The sequence below is a fragment of the Erinaceus europaeus genome, chromosome X (genome assembly GCF_950295315.1).
Source record: "Erinaceus europaeus chromosome X, mEriEur2.1, whole genome shotgun sequence".
NCBI lineage: Eukaryota > Metazoa > Chordata > Mammalia > Eulipotyphla > Erinaceidae > Erinaceus > Erinaceus europaeus.
Genome location: NC_080185.1, coordinates 126,426,823 through 126,445,668, shown reverse-complemented (window position 1 = coordinate 126,445,668; position 18,846 = coordinate 126,426,823). Strand labels below are relative to the sequence as shown.

At 44.5% G+C, this 18,846-nt stretch overlaps 1 protein-coding gene across 6 annotated transcripts in view; it reads right to left on the bottom strand.

Annotated features, from left to right (window-relative positions):
- Positions 1-3,085: 3,085 nt before the first annotated feature.
- MID1 (midline 1) overlaps positions 3,086-18,846 on the bottom strand; it is a 322,962-nt gene continuing 307,201 nt past the window's right edge. For all 6 annotated transcript variants that reach the window (XM_060183090.1, XM_060183091.1, XM_060183092.1 and 3 more), the window contains exons 7-10: positions 15,856-15,999; positions 10,390-10,551; positions 9,246-9,453; positions 3,086-4,260 (exon numbers count right to left, since the gene is read on the bottom strand). In XM_060183090.1, coding sequence (XP_060039073.1) covers positions 3,912-4,260; positions 9,246-9,453; positions 10,390-10,551; positions 15,856-15,999 — 863 coding nt within the window. In that variant the 3' untranslated portion in view covers positions 3,086-3,911. The remainder of the gene's footprint in view (positions 4,261-9,245; positions 9,454-10,389; positions 10,552-15,855; positions 16,000-18,846) is intronic.

Here is an 18,846-nt window from a genome sequence, read left to right as displayed (position 1 = left end):
TCCCAGGTTCAAGTCTCTCTTGGGCTCTAACCAACAGCCTGACTCTTAAATAATAAACTCAACCAACAATCTAAGCATGGAAAGAGTTTTCCAGTGTGATGCAAAGACACGAAATAATGAATAGGCAACAGAGGTAGGCAGAGACAGAGGGTCTTGCAACCACAAAAGAAAGGACTTTATTTCAAAGCAGAAAGCAACAGTACTTGGGCCACCAGTCTGGACAGTACAGATCCAGTACCGGGGACTGGACTTGTTCAGGTGAAAGAAAAGGCAGAGAAGGCCAGTCGACTTTTCCTTTCTCCACTAAGCAAACCACTTCCGGAGCTCCAAGCACTCCCTGCTGGGTGGCCATTTACAGAAGCTCTGGTTGCCCGGCAGCTCTTGATAGCCATTTTGCAGACTTCAAAGTGATGGGTGTGGAAGTGGCACGCCCTGCCCCATTCCATTTGGTATAGCAGACACTGAATCAACTATAGCTAAAGAGGGTAACGGTGGGAGTTTTACTTTAAGAAAAAAAAAAAAAGAACAATAAACAAACCAAAGAACTAGAGTTTCTCAGTCAGGGTACTCTTGCTATTTGGGGCCACTTAATTCCTTGTTGCAGGGGGTCAACGGGGGGTGGGGGAGGGGGCTGTGCATAGTGAGAGATGAAGCAGCAGTCCTGGTTGCTACCCCTAGATACCAGTAGCACTACTTCTGGCAAGTCAGGACAACAAAAATGTCTCTAGACTTGGATAAATTGTCCCCTGGTTGAGAAGCACAATTAAAAACAACAACAACAACAACAACAAACAAAAAGCCACCTTTCCATTCCCATCAGTTTCTTTATAGCCTTTTTGACATAAAAGGGTAGACCAGACAGTCAATTTGCCAACACCAAAACCACACATAGGAGCATAGTGCGCACCTCTGCAGGCGCAGAAGTCCACAGCCAGTGGAGGGTGCTGGTTCGGTTCCTCAAGTCTACGGCAGTACACCAAGACCCTAATCAAACACCAGTTTGCCACCAGGCCTTCTCTTCTGCAGCAGAAACCACCATCACTACTTGTAGTTAGTCTTGGAAGTCATTTTGTTTTAAAGTCGAAAAAGAAAATCTCCACCCAGGCCTGCTCGTCTAGTCCATTGGCATTCCTAGTGCAATTACATGATCTGCCGTTTTAGTCGTTGGGGCCAGGCTTCTTCATCTGTCCACCGGGAAGAGCAGCACCAGGTTTCGGAGTTCTGCTACGAGGACTGGCTACATAACGTGAGAGGCCCATTGCCAAATGAAAAGGCAGGCCCCGCATTCATGACTTCTTAAGGATGTCAAGATGATGACAGCAGTGCAGGGCCCTTCTAAGCCCAGGGTCCTGGGTGACTCCATCATTCACACACCCACGACATGGGACGTGGTGGTCGTGGCTGGCACAGCATCATCAATTTCACTTTACAAACGTAGCTGGTGGCATCATGTCTTTCTCCCCTGCAGCACAAAGCTTCCTGTAAAGTAAGGGCCTCCAAAACAAAACACAAGGACCCGAATACATTTCAAGAACTATATGGTAGCAAATGTTTTTAGCATGTTTAGACTTAAAAAAAAAAACAACCACACGTGGAAATCTTTTCTACATCATGAAAGTAAACACTGTGGCTTTTCACCATACACGTATCTTCCTGTAAATACGACAACATGGAAAGAGTAACAGCTACTACCCACAATGTTCTGAAGTTAGCAGAGTGAAACTTCCACAACAAAATGATAACATAATCCCTCTTGTCCTTACAAAAATAGCCAAGACATAACCTAAATGACTTGCAGTGAAAATTCGAGTAGCGACTTTATATTGAAAAACATCGTATCCACAGAAATATTATCCTCATAAATGCTTTACAAAACATCATAAGGCAAACTGTAGCATTTACTGGTACCTGGAGACCTTGATCTTTAAAAACTCAAGAGTTGAGTTTTAGACCCTATTATTTAAATCCTGTTAGTGTACAAAGTGCATTAAAATACCTGTTATCCAGTTACCAAAAAGAGAATGTAAAATTTATGGAGACAGTTCTTTCAGTTTCTTCAATAAAGGCAAATACACACTGTTCTTATATAGTAAAAAAAAAAAATCCTATTAACTTTACAGAGAACGATTACTTTTTTTTCCATTGAGGTGTTTGTTCATCTTTCAGATGTGAAATTGTCCTAAGTAGCTATCAAAATATTCATCTGGGTATAAATAACATAGTAAATATATAGAATCTATCTGGTAAGAAGCATGAGAGTATCTGCCTTTGGGGAGGACAGAAGTACACATGAGGCTGCCCCTGAAGTTCAGACTCTCAATCACATGATGCTTCAAGGACAGGTCTATGGATGGATTTCATGGAAACAAATTAGTCTGTATGGTTAAAAACAAAAATTGCTAAAAACAATGTCTAAATCCCAGTCGGTTCATTCAAAATGGCTGACTCAGTAGCCCAGATAAATATTTTGGCAAAGGAGACCATTCGTAGATGCCACACCCTTGGTCAAGGTTGAAGCAACATTAGACTCGAGTCCAAGGCCTGCTTGAGAGCTGAGCTCGTGGACGCTTCCAACATGTCAGATGAGCATGTCATGCACCTCACCTGATATTTTAGGAGCAGGCTCCATTAGCAGAGCCCATCTTGGGAATAGTAAGTTTGACTTCTTTGGGTCTTTATTACAACTATACTAAACTATACTAGAATATAAAGGGATGTCTACACTTTTTTAAGATGTGTTCATAAAGGGCTTTTGAGAATAACTTTTGAGGCGTGTATACTAGTGAGCGGTATTGAATGCTCTAGCCTTTGTCTTTACTAATGTGGAACTATTAAGTGGTTTTAGTTGACTGTTATTAGGAAATGGTAGTAAGGGCCGTGTGTTGATATCCCAGAGAGCATACTCAGCCTAAATTAGTGCACCCCCAAAATATGTATTTTCACAGCCTCAGCAACAAAAGAAAACTGACTTGAGGGAGAGGGAAAGAGGATGACTATTAGATGTAGTCAAGCTATCTTACAGGCTCAGAAACACCATTCAAAGAAATAAAAAGATTTTCTATCATGAAATAGAATCCCACTTTTGAGAAAACACAGTTGTGAAGAATCAGTAGGACTCAACTGCAGTCATTTTGAATGTTCTCTCAGAATCTGCACTCCTGGGAAAAGCAGAGCACAACATGGCCAGGAGTTTCTGAGCCCTTTCTTCCCAGCACTTTCCCACGTGACACCAGAGGGCAAGTAAAGCCGCAGCTCCAGTGGCTTCCAAGCCCCAAAATCAATTCTTTTCTTTTTCTTTCCATTCTAGCTGACCTAATAAAAGTTTCTGACATCAGTTAAAAACACTTCAAAACAAACCAGAGGAAGAGAAACCATTTACTTCCCTACTAGGTTCAAAACTTTTTTTTTTTTTTTCCATTTTCAAATAGTGGTGGATTCTGCTATTTACTACTAAGGGGACAAGGACCTCCCGTGGGATCAGCATGAGCTAGGATGTGACAAGGTGAGTAAGCATACAAAGCTCCCAGACTTTTTTTTCTCAAGTCCATAGACTGTGTTGAAATTAAAGTTGTAAAGAGCCAGTACACTCTAGATGTGTGAAACCCCAAATAATTCCCAAGTGTTGTAATTTCAGTTATGTTTCTTCTATAAATAATCTAGAAATTTTCCTGTAGCTAGAAACCCAAAATGTGAAGAAATGGCGAATGCCTGCACTTGAAACAAAAAAAAAAACAACACCATAAAAGTGTCGGGAGAGGAGATTGCCCAATTGGAATCCGATCTTGGCCAATTTCTGGCCACTTTGGGGACAAGAGTGAATCACACTTGGGAAATCTGGGCTTTCTCTGTCCCCCCCAAATGGTGGCCACAAGCCTTCTGATTGCCTGGAAGTGTTTCCATGCTGCTGGTGCTTAGGGCAACTGCTCTGTGCAGTCCAGGTGGTCAGGAATGGGGAGGCCTGTGATAATGGTCAGACATTTGTTCCACACAGTGAAGGTGGGGCACACAGGCTGTGAGAAGGTGATGTCGAAAGTGTAGAGGTGGATGGAGTTCAAAGCATCATAGAAGGCAATGGAGCCGTTATCGTAGTCCAGCAGGATGCCGACACGGCGGAGATGCGGAGCAGGCTCGATGGGGATTTCCTTGCTGTTGTGTCGCACCACCCAATTGTTGTGACAGCGGCACAGGGCCCAGGAAGCAGAGTTCTTCCCAATCCACTCATGCTTCGGGGCTGATTTGTAGGCGAGCCCAATGGCATACCTGCAGGGGTGAAAGAGTAATAAGCAAAGTGATGAGATGTGCTGTGCTGTGCTTGGCTCAAGTCCTGTCTCAGGTTGGAAAAGCGTGACGCTCAGTTGTCCTGTCCATTCTCTGTCAGTTAGAACTTGGCCAGTGCCCTGACGCATCGCTCCTTATCTTCCTCACTTCCCAAACACAGGATGGTGGAAAGGGGCCGCTGTACTGTCCACGTTCCTGCTTTCAGTTTAAACATCATAGGAGAACTTGAACTTGATGCCTTGCCTTATTACTTTTTTAAAGACCAGAATGACCTACACAGTGGATTCTTTCACCTTTTTATTGCCCCCAGGGTTGTTGCTGGGGCTCAGTGCCAGTACTAGGAATTCACTGCTCCCGGTGGCCATTTTTTTTTTTCCCATTTGCATCCAATTGAACTTTCTGTGGTGACTGGAATTCTCTTCAGTTTGGTAGCCATAGGTCACATACAGTGAGACTGAGGAACTAAACTTTAGAATGTGGTATATCTATTTCATCTTGACTCACTTAAATGGCATACATAGCTAGCTGCACGTGGCTACCATATTGGATAACACCAGATTTTTTTTTCCTTTTAACTTCCTATGAATTTTCAACTGACAGCATGTTAGTTTTATACATGTATGTGACATGGTGAGTGCACTTGGCAAGAAATAAGCACAGGCAATGATTTCCAGTACTGAAGATAGGGCCCTGTCATCATGCAGCCTGAGTTTTTCTCAGGGATAAGCCAGTCTCCACTTCTGAGGGATGTTTTGAGCAACGTAGGAAAGACATCATGTAAAATGCTGGGCATGATGTCTGGCATGGAATATTCAGTAACTGTTATTATTTTTGTCCAGCAGCACATTACTAGTAAGTACAAGAGTCAGAATCTGAACCTCAGATGACTCAGGAGGCCATAAACTTAAACAAGGCTCTCAACCGCCTTCTCTCACCAGAAACTGTGTAACTCATCACGGCCAAGAGCACTTCTGATTCTATTTCCCATTACATTTTTTAAAAATTCTGAAATCTTTTTGAGCGCACACATAGCCTGGCCTTTCGAAATGGTCCCTCACTGCTCGACAATGTTCTAAGCTTCTTTCTCTTGCCCTGCTGAAGCCTGCCTTCATGGTACCTGCAGCATTTCACAGTCACTAAGCTAAGCACAAAGCCGTGAACTTTAAAGCAGAGCAAATAACTCGGTTCATTTTTTAACATGTTACAGTGCCCAGAAGAAACCATATCAGGCTTTGATACAATGGCAGTCTTTGAACACACACACACACACACACACACACACACACACACACACACACACACACACTGGGTTTAAACTGCAGTCACTTCCAGACTGATGTTTAAAAAGAAAATGAGTAGCTGGGTAGAGAATTCAGTGGAACAGTGTAGGACTTGCAAGCATGAGGCTCTGGGTTTAATGCCTGGCATTACATATGCCAGAGCTGAGCAGTACTTTGGCCTCTCTCACCCATTAAATAAACAAACCTTCAAAAAGAAAATGAAGGGGCCGGGTGGTGGTGCAAGCAGCCGAGTACACATGTCTTTCCAGACAGCAGGAGGCAGTGGTGAGGTCTATGGAATCTCCAGGGTGAACTCCGGGGTCTGCCTGCCTGCCACTGGGAGATGAGGACCTCAGGGAAGCACCCACGGTTGGCTGTGGCTTCATTCACCACCGGGGCCTCCACTTCCCTTCCTTCTTGTAGTACTACTTAGCCTGACTTAGGTCTCGATGCAGTTGTAATGCCCTATGCCCTGGCAGATGTCACAGCCTTCTCCTTTGTTCCCCTTTCAGATAATTTGGAACTCACACCTCCATCAGACAGTAGTCACATGTCTCTATCATTTCCTTCTTGCTGCTATGCATCATGTTTCTCTTTTTTCATTCGAGAGCCTTGGCATTTCTTTCCCATCTGAACCTAAACTGTAGCCCCGCTCCCCATGAAATAGCTGCAGTAGGTATGACTGACTACACTTAGCACGTGGGCAAACCCAGAGAAAGGGAAATTTAGGAGTGAAATCGACGCTTTCACTCCCCTGCGCCTGCCCCCTGGACTTCTGGCCCAGTCATCTTCTTGTGAACCCACACTTAGTTAACACCATTTCATAAAACACCAAGTGCACATTAACAGCCTTAGAGAGTAAGAAAATAACTCCCTGTCTAGTCCATTAAGCAAAGGCAAATACCCCAATATTATCATCAATCTGAAAAACTATGTACTTATTTCCATTGAACTTGAAAGGTGCAGGCAGAAGGTAATGTTCCATTAAGTTGTACACTGAGACTCTCAGAGAACTCAGAAAGTATAAAAAGTATGTTTCTCTGAGCAGTGTTAACATGCCCCATTGCACCGATCATAACATACACGTTAATTTTGAGTCAGGACTGTGTTTCACGAGAAAATACATGTGTCACTAGCTGCTGCAAATCAAGGTGTCACGGGCATTTAACCATAGGGGTCACCTCCCAGAAATGTTCAACTGTGTTTTACATAAGAGTTTTCTGAAACGAACAGTCAGGTTTACAACGACCCAAAGTGAGGCAATTAAGTTTAGACGCCCCCACCAACACCACCACCATGAGTTAGTTTTGACATCTGGAGGGTGTTTTCAAGGTAACGCTGATCTGTGTTTATATAAGTGAAGTGGTCTGGTGGAATTTCCCGCACTATCCCTCAATGGCAGTGAGTGTATAATGATCAGGTGTCATTTATCATAAATAATTATTAATGAGGCTGTGATGGTGTAGACACTGGATCCCATCCCAGATTAATATGGCGCGGTAATTAACTGGAAAAGTTTGCTCTTTTGCACCTGCAAAAATGCATTGTGTTTTCCTTGGGGCTTTTTTGTCTTTCCCCAGTGCAACTAAAGAGTGGAAATGCCAGGCTGGCCCAGAGCCGAGTGGGGCAGAAAGACTGGTGTTCTGACCTCCCGCAGGATGCTGGAACAAATAATGCAAAGGCAAAGACACCCAAGTGGAGAACAACACCGCAGCCTCACTAGCTTGGGAGAAATGAGACACACTGCCTCTGCTTTCACGTCTCAGACGGCAACGGCTGTGCACATGCACACACACTGGAAGAGCCCCAGACACAGTGCATTATTTGCATAGAGATAAAAAGTATTTTTAAAAGCACAAAGCAAAAGCATAGCATCGTCTGTCAAGCATTACATAAAACTCATCATTGAGGATGTACAGTTTGGAGTTCCGGTTTGCTTTACGAAGCCAGGATGAAAGCTATCTATCACTCATTAAATTAACTGCTGTAAATCTTACTGATTTATACATTCTCTATATTATACAAACCAGAGCCTGGTGGGTAAGAGGAGGGATCAGCAAACTCCAACCCATGGGCCAAATCTGGCCTCTGCTTTTAGTAAAAGGGCTTTTCTCGGTGCAGCAGTCACACCTGTGGGTGTGTGACCTGTGGTGGCTTCTTGTGACACTACAGTGAGTCACTGCACGATCCTCTGGCCTGTAAAACCAGAAACACTGGCCCTCTGGCCCCCTCCAGGAGTGCCTGCTCTCTCACTTTCTGACTGTTACCTACTAGATCTTCAGGCTGGTAGCTGTGGACATGGCCTCAGTGAGCTCATAACAGGCTGCTAGCACCAGCCTCTGCAGGGCTTGGAGGCAGGAAGGAATGAATTCACATTTGGAATGCACTCAGACCAGTGCCTAGCCTAGCACACAGTCGTTCCTGTTTAAAGAAAAGTTTAGAATTACCCTTTGGGGTAATTGCAAGCAGGCACTTGGGAAACAGAAGGTCTGGATAAGGGGGTTTGGTTGTGAAACTCAGCTGTGTGAGGGCAACCTGGTAAGGTGGACTAAATTGACCGCAGACTGTACCCCAACCTTGGCTCTGAGGCTGAGAGAGCTTGGTGGGCTGAAGTCACAGGCCTGGTTCTACCAGAGCTCCTGAAGTGATTCCAGGCCCACGGTCACATTTTCTTTCAATAATCGCTTAGTCTAGGCACAAAATGTGTATGATAAATGAACATTGGTTTCAAAAAAATGCTGAAGAGTACTGTTTTAGAGTAGGAATCAACAAGCTTTTTCTATAAAGGGTAAGAAAGCTAATTTATGGACTATAGAATTCTGTTTTTCCTCAACTCTTGCCATGGTGGAAGGCAACCTTGGACTCTGTGAGTGGGTGTGGTTGTGTTCTCATAAAACTTTATTTATAAAAACAGGCAGAGGGCCAGGTTGCAGTCTGCTGAGCCCTGTTTTAAGACCAGACAGAGCACTATTAGTATTCTAGCACTCGCAGCGGCCAACACTCTGCCATCTGTCATAAATCCTGCCATTAATAAAAAATAAATGACTTAAAACAAGCTTTTTTTTTTTTCCTCCTTGACTGAATGCAGATTAGATGACTGCTTGGAAAATATCCACTCTCTCCTCTGACCTCCAGGGGGAATACATGCTTTCCTGTGACTGACTTTGGACCTGGACTAGAGAGACTTTGGCCAATGAGATGCAGACATGATGCTGAGTGGAGACTTGAATGTACCACTGGATCTATTAAATCCACATGTCCCGAGAGCATGAAAAAGATGGGGTAGATAGCTCAGTCTGTTAGAGTACAGGGTCTGTGTGCCAAAGGCCCCAGAGGCTCTAGGCTAAATCCCCAGAACCACCATATGCAAGAGCTGAGTGGTGTTCTGGTCATTGTCTCTTTCATTCTCTCTCTAGTAAAATGAATAAATTTGCGACTGGGACACAGTATAATGGTTATGCAAAGAGTCTTCCATGCCTGAGGCATGCACTGAGACGTGACTGCTGCTTGACTGGTCACGGTGTTTGGGGGCGGCTGCTACAGACACTGCTGTAGCTTCAGCTGATTAATGAAGCACTTCTGCATATCTCTGCTCAAGGCGGATCCTGGTCAGGGTCGACAGTCTGACAAACTATAGCAAGAGAGGTGTCTTTTCACAATCAAAGGACAACAGATACAACTGCCTACCATGTGCTTCCGCTGATGACCACTTCCCAGTAGTGGCGACCACTGTCAATGAACACATTGCCAGCCACGCCGTAGCTCCCCTGGCTGGTGAAGCGTTCGGGTGTGTGACTCTTCTTGGAAGAAGACTCATCACGTTCTACGGTCAAGTTGTCGTGGGACACCTTGAGCTTTCGATGTGCAGACTTGGGGTCCAGTTTAAAAGGTTGGCCTGGAAACAAGTTTACAACATGAAATGAAGAAGAGGACCTCAAGTCTTTACAACATGAAAAGAGGATGAACAGGACCTCATTAGAGACTCACAGAATCAGATTTTGAAAGCACAGAAAAATAATGACTATGCACAGGCCCCTGCCTCCAGGAGTTCCCAATCCGTTAGATCTAGGGATCCAGAAGTGCTGTGCTGATCAAACCCCAAGGCTGTAGGCAAGGGTCACCCAGAACCGATGATGCCAGCTTCAGAGAGTAGCTGGACATAAGCCTCCTTGGTCTGTAGTGGCTGATCGAGCCCCATAGGGAGAAGAAATGAAGACCACATCGCCAATCATCCTCAAGCCAAATCCTGCTTCACCACTTGTGAAGCCACTCCTATGACTATTTAACTCTGTCACTGTAGCGAGGAAGCAGCCATAGACAATAACTGAAGGAACGGACATGGCTGTGTGCCCATTATTCTTTATTTACAGAATCAGGCAGTCAACCATGGCTCATGGGTTAGTCAACTGACCTCTTGTTTGTTTACAATAGCTAGGCCTCACACCTGCATAATATCACTGAGTGACCTCCCTGGCATAAGTTCTCTCCTTTTTTTAGTGAGGTGGAGAGAGAGAGAGAGAGAGATCCTAGCATCATTGTACCACCCATGGTGCTCCCATGTGGTGAGTGCTGGAACTGAGGACCTCCTACTTGGCAAGACACGTATTCTGTCGACTGAGCTGCCACCAGACTTAAATCAAGTGTATAATATAGAGAAGCAGGTGGCTTCATAGCCCTTGGCAGAGGAACTCAGAGGTATCTGGCACAAAAGCCACTATTCCAATTCCAGGCTGTCTCTTGCTTCTGGTGGCTGTCTTTGATGGTTAAGACAGAGGGAAGAAACAAGAGGGGGGCAGAGGACAGTGTGCTCTGCTCAGCTCAGGGCACTCACTATTTGTCTTCAGCTTGCCAGGCTCGCTGCTACGACTGCCTGCCTGGTTGATGGCCTTGACCACGAAGATGTATTTGGTGCCACTCTGCAGGCCATGCACCGTGTAGTGGTTCTGTTTGATGTTGGGTACGATCATCCAGCTGTCAGCCGAGTTGCACAGGCCTGCAAAGCCAAGTAGACATGTGAACCAGGAGTGAAGCCTCGGTCACTTCTTAGTACAAGAGCCCAGCAGTGTGAGTGCAGTGTGCATTCAACACTCAGAAGTCAATGTGGACTATCATAGATTCGTGCCATATATGGGGTATCACACGATAGATTCCTCTTATGCTCTAAACAGAAAATCCATTTATAATGATGATATTGCAAACTTTGTTAACAAGAGCTATTCTGTGTCTAGCATACTAGGCACAGTGTGCATGAAGAGTTATAACGTACTGGTGCTGCCACTCCCCCATACACAATTCTCCTCATAATGATAATATCATTTTTGGTCCTGTCATTTTGGCAGTGACAGGTAAGAAGTCGCATCAGGCATGAGAAGCTGACTCCAACCATAGTCGGTGGCATCTCGGACTCATATTCTGTAGTCTGCCTTGAGTTAGGCCCCAGAGACTTTGCAGTGGCTCTCTCTAAAGAGAAGGGGTGCAGTCCCTTATTTCATGGTGTGGCTTTGGCCATGGGACTTGTTTTGGGCATAGGATAAGGCAGAAATGACAAGGACCAGCTTGCAAGCATAGGCATCAGGGGGTCTGAAGGGTTTCTGCCACCCCTTGTGTCTCTGCCATTGCCAGACAGTCTACCCGTTTGAGAGAGTAAGACACGGGGAATGGATCTCCTGCCCACTGTCGTGTCTGGTGAAGAAGGTTGGCCAAGTTCAGAAAAGAGTCATGTGCCATGCAGGTTAGGGAGCAGGCTGTGGCTTTACAATGCCTGGGAGAAGACAGAGGGAACGTGGAGCCCTGGCTTTGCCTTGCAGCTGGCCGACGCTAAAAACATCTCCCCTCTGCAGTCATCAAACTCCACTGTAGCTTTCTAGTCCTGTGTCCAACTTTGACACCATCTCCCCAGACAATACCTTTAGCCTACTTGCGTGTTAGCTGTCCGGCTCAGGAAAAAATTAGTAAAGTCATGGGCCCCTTGGAATATACCTAAAATAGGCCTACTAGCCTTTTCCAAAATGTAGACCTCAAATCTCATCTGCTATATTCTTACCTTTAGGTTCCTGATTATTTTTATTGTTTTATTGTTGTAGTAATTATTGTTGTTGTTATTGATGTCATCATTGTTGGATAGGACAGGGAGAAATGGAGAAAGGAGGGGAAGACAGAGAGGGGGAGAGAAAGAGAGACACCTGCAGATCTGCTTTACCACTTGTGAAGCGACTCCCCTGCAAGCGGGGAACCGGGGGTTCGAACCGGGATCCTTACACTGATCCTTGCACTTTGCACGACTCCCTTGGTTCCTGATTATTAAACAGTTTATTCTGCTTTATATCTTAATGCTTTTCAGCCACCGAGTTGCAGATGTTATCATGACGCCATCCTGACTTCCCTGGGCACACGACCTCACCAACGTGTCCTGGGAACCCCACCTCCCCAGAGCCCTGCCCCACTAGGGAAAGACAGAAACAGGCTGGGGGATGGATCCACATGTCAATGCCCGTGTCCAGTGGAGAAGCAATTATAGAAGCTAGACTCTGCACCCCATAATGACCCCAGGTCCACACTCCTAGAGGGATAACGAATAGGAAAGCTTCCAATGGAGGGGATGAAATGCCGAAGTCTGCTGGTGAGAATTGTACCCCTCTTATCCAATGGACTTGTCTATCATAATTAAATCAATAAAGAAATTTAAAAAAAAAACCCTTACTCTGTGACAAGGCTATCACAGTTTCTTGCCTCTGGCAAGATCCCTTTACTGGCTCTAGGCAATAGGCCGGACCCCTCCACTTCCTGAATAGATTTGCAAGTTAAACGGTTAGCTCTTTTGCTCTCCAGAAGTGTATACCTTACAAGAAGCAGCCTCTTAATTGTTCTTTGTTCTCATTTGTAGAAAGAAATTCACACCAAACCAACATATTTACAAAGGAAAGAAGTCACTTAATACTTTCCCGACTTTTGAGTTCCACACTGTTCTGGGCGTCCGCAGTTGGGATGAAATGAAAAGCATGCTGCCAGTTGAGGAAACTCATCTCGTGTGATATGTATGAAGTGTAGCATTTTCACACACACCTTCATTCCCTGCTGTGGACGCCGTCACCAGCAAGACTGGCTGTCTTGAAAAAGCCAGCGAAAAGCAAGGTCATAGCAGGGGCTTTGCTGAAGGGTGGGAATGTGTGTGTTCTCGGGTTGGAGAGATGCAGAGCAGTGCAGGCACTGCCCCTCCAGTGTATCCTCACAGAAATAGATGCACAAGTTGCTCAGTACCATGGGACACTCCCTACCACATAGCCCTTTGTATTGTGTCTCTTGAACATAGTTGTAATCGGCTCACTGCTTCTGGAAAGGTCCATAGTTAACGGTAGATTGTGATCCAACCCAGGAAAGACCATTCTGAACTCTGAGCTGTAAGAAGTCTGCAACTTGAGATATTTAATAATGATATTACAGTAGCAACTAATCCCCAAACAGTGATTTCTTCCATTGTCTAGGATGTGCCACTCATATTCCCTGACCTTGGTCAACCGAATGTCAGAAGCAAATGAAAATAATAAGGGCCCCCAGTAGAATCAAATGAGAATCCTCTCCATGTCACTGCCTTTACACTGTTCCTGCTTAACTGCATATGTTACAATCAAAACGATTATTGTGGTCAAAGAAAGCAAATGGAGAAATGTTTCAATAAACTTGACATCACTGTGCAACCTCAGAGTCGGGTTTAATGTGGTGGGGAAATGCTTTCAGCAACGTTAGAAAGCAGATGTCTGAAATCGCTGCAAACTGCCACTTGGTCTACCAGCCACGGTCTCCACACCACAAAAAAGGGTGCATGTTTCAGAAGCCTTTTCCAAACAAAAAAGGGCACCCTGACAATCTTGACTGTTTTGAAGAGGTTGCTGATGTTTTCTTTTCCCCTGAATATGAAGAGAACATACTGTTTATGGAGTAGTGAGGTCTGGTTGGCTAGCTTTACATGGAGACCATCTACTTTCACAAACATGAATAACTAGGATTGTTTAGGCTTATCTTTATATTTTTACTGTTGCCAAGGTAATAATTGAGAAGTTGATTAAAAAGCCAAGAAAGCAACGTCGACCATTCGCTTTTGGGGGCTGAAGTAAGTGGGTGCCCTGGAGTACTGCATCACTGCATTGCTAGTGTTGGTCTCAGGCCAACACCACTTAACTTCTTGCATATGGCGCCAAGAGCCAGACTTCTCTGCCTCGATACCCCACTGTGTCGGTACCCTACTGTGCTGGGACTGTGGACCAGGTTTTATTCATCTCTTTATGAAACACCCACAAAACCATCCTGGCTGAAAATTTACTTCTGCACGAATTTGTTTTCAATCATCTTAAGATGTTCACTATGCACCTTCTTCCATGCAGCTTGAAATATACGAGCAACAGTGGGATCACTGCTCGCTCCAGATGAAACTGAATTGAGCGCGTCAGTTTGGAGCCTTCGTCCTCATTCACAATGGGTCAGAAGCATTTCTCTCCATACTGCTGCTCAGCACAAGAGCCTCATTACATCTGGGTTTCGCGAGTCATGTATCACAACTGCCATCGTGCAGTAGGACGTTACATACAAAGCATGGGGCACGTGGGCAAGCCTCAGAGAGGCAAGGTGCTGGTTGCTTCTATTTCTTGTCTCGTTAATTCTGGACAGAAGAGAACACTTTTTTCCTTTTCTCTAGAGAAGTAGTGTATGTTTCACAGCATTCATGCTTAAGAATAACTAAAATAACCCACCTGCAGGGGAGTCGCTTCACAGGCGGTGAAGCAGGTCTGCAGGTGTCTGTCTTTCTCTCCCCCTCTCTGTCTTCCCCTCCTCTCTCCATTTCTCTCTGATCTATCCAATAACAACATCAATAACAACAACAACAATAAAAAAAAAACAGGGGCAACAAAAGGGAAGATAAAAAAAAAAGAATAACGAAAATGAACTGAATACAGATAATGATTTGCCATAAGCCTTGGTAACATGCATCATTTGACTTTTGCTAATACAAGCATGCCGCAGGAGCCAGGCAGTGGTAACACCTGGTTATGTGCACATAATACTAAACACAAGGACCCGTGCAAGGATCTGGGTTCAAGCCCCAGCTTCCCACCCGCAGGGAGGACGTTTCACAAGTGAAGCAGGTCTGCAAATGTATTATCTTTCTCTCTGCCTCTCTATCTCCCCTTACCCCAATTTCTCTCTGTCCTAGCCAATAACATGGGGGGAAAATGACTGCCAGGAACAGTGCCAGCACCAAGCCCCAGCAATAAACCTGCAGGCAAAAACAAACAAACAAACAAACAAACAAATAAACAACAACAAGGGCAACAAAAGGGGGGGGTGGCCTCCAGGAGCGGTGGATTCATGGTGCAGGCACCAAGCCCAGCAATAACCCTGGAGGGAAAAAAAAATTTTAAAAAAAGAAAAGAAAAATACCTCAAAAGGAAATCCAGGCAATAATGACTAGCACGGTAGTTCCCACTCACAATGGCAGCACAGTATGATTTCTTCCCAGAGTCAGGCTACCCTGACTCCCAGTTCTGAAGTTAGCGAACATTCTCGCTGTGATTTAGTTTGAGCTAGCATCTCTGAACAACACAGTGTACTTTTCGGCTACATATTCCCTTTTGTCTCCTGCTTCTTTCTCTTAATGGTGTTCTAAGTGAGGCTCATCCATGCAGGTTTGCTAGAAGGCATCCATTTTCTTTCCTTTTAAAAAAATATTTATTTATTCCCTTTTGTTGCCCTTGTTTTATTGTTGTAGTTATTATTGTTGTCGTCATTGTTGGATAGGACAGAGAGAAATGGAGAGGAGGGTAAGACAGAGAGGGGGAGAGATACCTGCAGATCTGCTTTATCACTTGTGAAGCGACTCCCCTGCAGGTGGGGAGCCAGGGGCTCAAACCGGGATCCTTCCGCCGGTCCTTGCACTTGGCACCACCTGCGCTTAACCCGCTACGCTACAGCCCAACTCCCGAAGGCATCCATTTTCACAGCTATTTAGCCAGCTGTTTGGACTGGGAAAGCAAATTTGTGCCATCACCTTGATGACAACCACGCTGTGCATTCTCTCCTTGCTCCCCCTACCCCTGATGTTTATAAAGATTTGTTATATTTCTTTCGTATGAGCTAGAATTCCACATGAGAAAAACAGAGGCAAGAAGACCACTACAGCACATGTAGTAACAGGAACAGCAAATCCCACCCTCTACCTGCAGTTACTTCCTCTGCCACTCTCCTCGATGTTGACATGGAGAATGCAGTCCAAGTAAGTGCTGTCCACTCGGGGCGTAATACTCACTGACAACATTGGCTTGTCCGGTGAAGATAGTGTACTGAAGTTCGTAAGAAAGCACACTGAATTCATCGTCAGAGGTCCAGTGAACAGTGATGGTGTCATAGGACGCTGTGCAAAGCTCTTCTCGAATTGTTGGAGGGTTGGGAGCTGTGGGGATTGAGAATGCTCATCAGGGGAGAAGCAGACACCATTTCGGAAGAAAAGTCGCACAGTCAAAACGGGCTTTCCTAAATAGCTTCACCAGGGCTACAGTCTTGCAGGGGAAGACACCGCCCCTCTCCCAGTCCAAAGAACAAGATTTGGCTGGCTACTATTTTGATATCCAATAGAGTGACTATCGTCAGCTATTCTCAACTCACCTGCTCATCAGGGAAACACAGGTAGGAGGAAAAGCAAGCCGTACTCTCTCCATAAAGGGAATTGTCAGACTTATTTGACTTTCAGATTTTTTTTCCCCTTAAACCAGAGCACTACTCAGCTCTGGCTTATGGTGGTGTGGGGGACTGAAAGTAGGACTTTGGAGCCTCAGCCATGAGAGTCACTTTGCATAACCGGTATGCTATCTACCCCTGCCCATAGTCAGACGTGAGACTTTGCAAACCCTGCAGTCTTTATTGCAATGACTCAGCTGTGCCCAGACAGTAGGAAAGCAGCCACAGACAATTCATATGCCAATGGCTACGGCCAGGTTCCAGTAAAACGTCATAAAAATATAGGTAGAGGGTCTGCCAACCTCTGAGCTATATGACACCATCAAATTTTACATTTAGGCACCTAGTTGGGAAAAGTCCAGTGTTTGTTATTTAGGTACCTAGTTGGGAAAATGTCCAGGTTTGTTGGCCAAACCTGCCAACTACTGTTTGAAAATTTTCCTTCGTTAGATGTCATGATGGCTCATAAAAATCCAATTAGTGTGGCCGGACTTTCTCATTCTTGAGTATTTAGGCGACATTGCAAATTAAGGAGAACACGATTAACAGTCAATCATATCTAAGAAGTGCATTTTTTTCCATCTCCAGGGAAAACATGATTCTTTGGAATTTGGTTAAATTGATTGCTGGAGAATGCTGCCATTTTACCTAGAACATATTTTTGGATGAGGGAAGGTCAAATCCTCCCGAAATAATGATTTTAAGTTGATTTCCACCGGATTGACTTCAGTAACTAGCTTTATGAGAAGAGCCTGTGAGCAAGAAAAAGACTAAGGAATGAGTGTTTTGCACTAGCTGTAAGGTTTTAGAGCAAGGCTTGGCAAACTATGGATTTGGGCCAAATCTGGCCCGCTGCCTATTTTTGTAAATAAAGTTTTATTGGAACACAGCCAGGCTCATTCATTTGTGTATTTTCTATGACTGCTTTTGTGCAACAGCAGAGTTGAGTACTTGCAACCATATGTCCTACAAAGTCTAAACTATTTGCCATCTGGCACCTTATAGTCAAAGTTCGCCAACCCCTGGTTTAGAGGCCAGATCCAGGTCTTTATTTCCCTTCTTCTGTACACCAGAACCTAACATCAAGAGGAGAGATGTATCTGCATTCTATAGATGAGTAGCAACTTTTACTGTATACTACTGCTGAGTTCCTTAGTTCTCTAAACCTTTTTTCAAAAATTTTTATTATCTTTAATTACTTATTGGATGGAGACAGTGAGAAATCAAGAGGGAAGGGGGAGATAGAGAGGAAGAGAGACAGACACCTGCACCACTTGCAAAGCTTTCCCCTTGCAGGTGGGGACCAGGGGTTTGAACCTGGGTCCTTGTGAATTATAACATATGCGCTCAACCAAGTGTGCCACTACCCTAGTTCTCTAAACTTTGATTAGAGTGGCAACTTCTTTTCCAAAGGAGAAAAGAAGATTTTATGCAGATCAAGATTATCATACCTGCTGGATAAAATCACAAACCCAGCCTTTTCTATTGGTTATTGAAGTCCACAAGCAACACTGGACACTGGCAATGTGACAAGCACTGCACTATGTTGTGCATTCGGATAGAAGAGAACAGAGGAAATGGCACAGTGGTGGCATGTAAGATTGGCAGATGAGAAGAAGCGCCAGGCCTGATCCCAGGCACCAATAGACAGAGTTTAACAGCACACTAGTCAAAAGACAAAGAAAATGCATTGAAGGGGCAGGGTTCAGTATTGTTTCTGGAATTTCTGTGTTTATATACCCGCCTCCTAAATTAATTCTCCATGTGCAGGACTGAGTGTCCCATACCTTGGCTTGAATGTACAGGAATAGGGACACCAATCAGGTGGTGTATTCTGTGGGTGAAATTCTAGCTTCACAATAAAACATGCCAATTATTATCTGTGTGGTTCGTGCACGTGTGGGACTCCCCTGCGCAGATGAGTGACAAACAGCTTGCTCTTCCATAATCTAAATAGCTTGCTGACTTATCCCTTCACCAGTCACTGTAAGTAAAATGTTGCTTTCTTTGCATTGTAATAAATGACCAAATGTAAAGGAAATTTACATTTAAAGTAGGCAAATGGTTGTAAAACCCATGGTAGGAGCTGTAATCAGGGAAGAAATGCCACCTCTTTGGTTATTAACTTGACATACCACTTAGAAGCCTGTCATTGGGGGGTTTAAAACAAAAAAAACAACCCTGTTTTCCCAGCCAGGTAGGCCAACCTTGTTTTGATTGTTTGACCTGAAAAGTCAATACTCAAATTTATTGTGAATGAGAACAGCAACATGCTGTCAATTTCAATATTCACAGAACTGGTGTCAGGACTGTTACTCTTTTGCTTCTCTTGTGACTAGGACACAAGAAATGGTGGGCTAATACTTCCCAAACACTCATTTCCTGCTTATGAATGTCTGATAAACTATTTGGACTTTGCAGTATCAGCCAAGCGTCATATGTATGGCCAGGAGTGATGTTATGTCTACAGTGAGCCAGATTTCTATTTGAGGTTGACAGCTAAGGAGGCATAATAGCAGGTACCCCAGATGGTCTTTAGTTTGGCATAAACAGCCATCGAGAT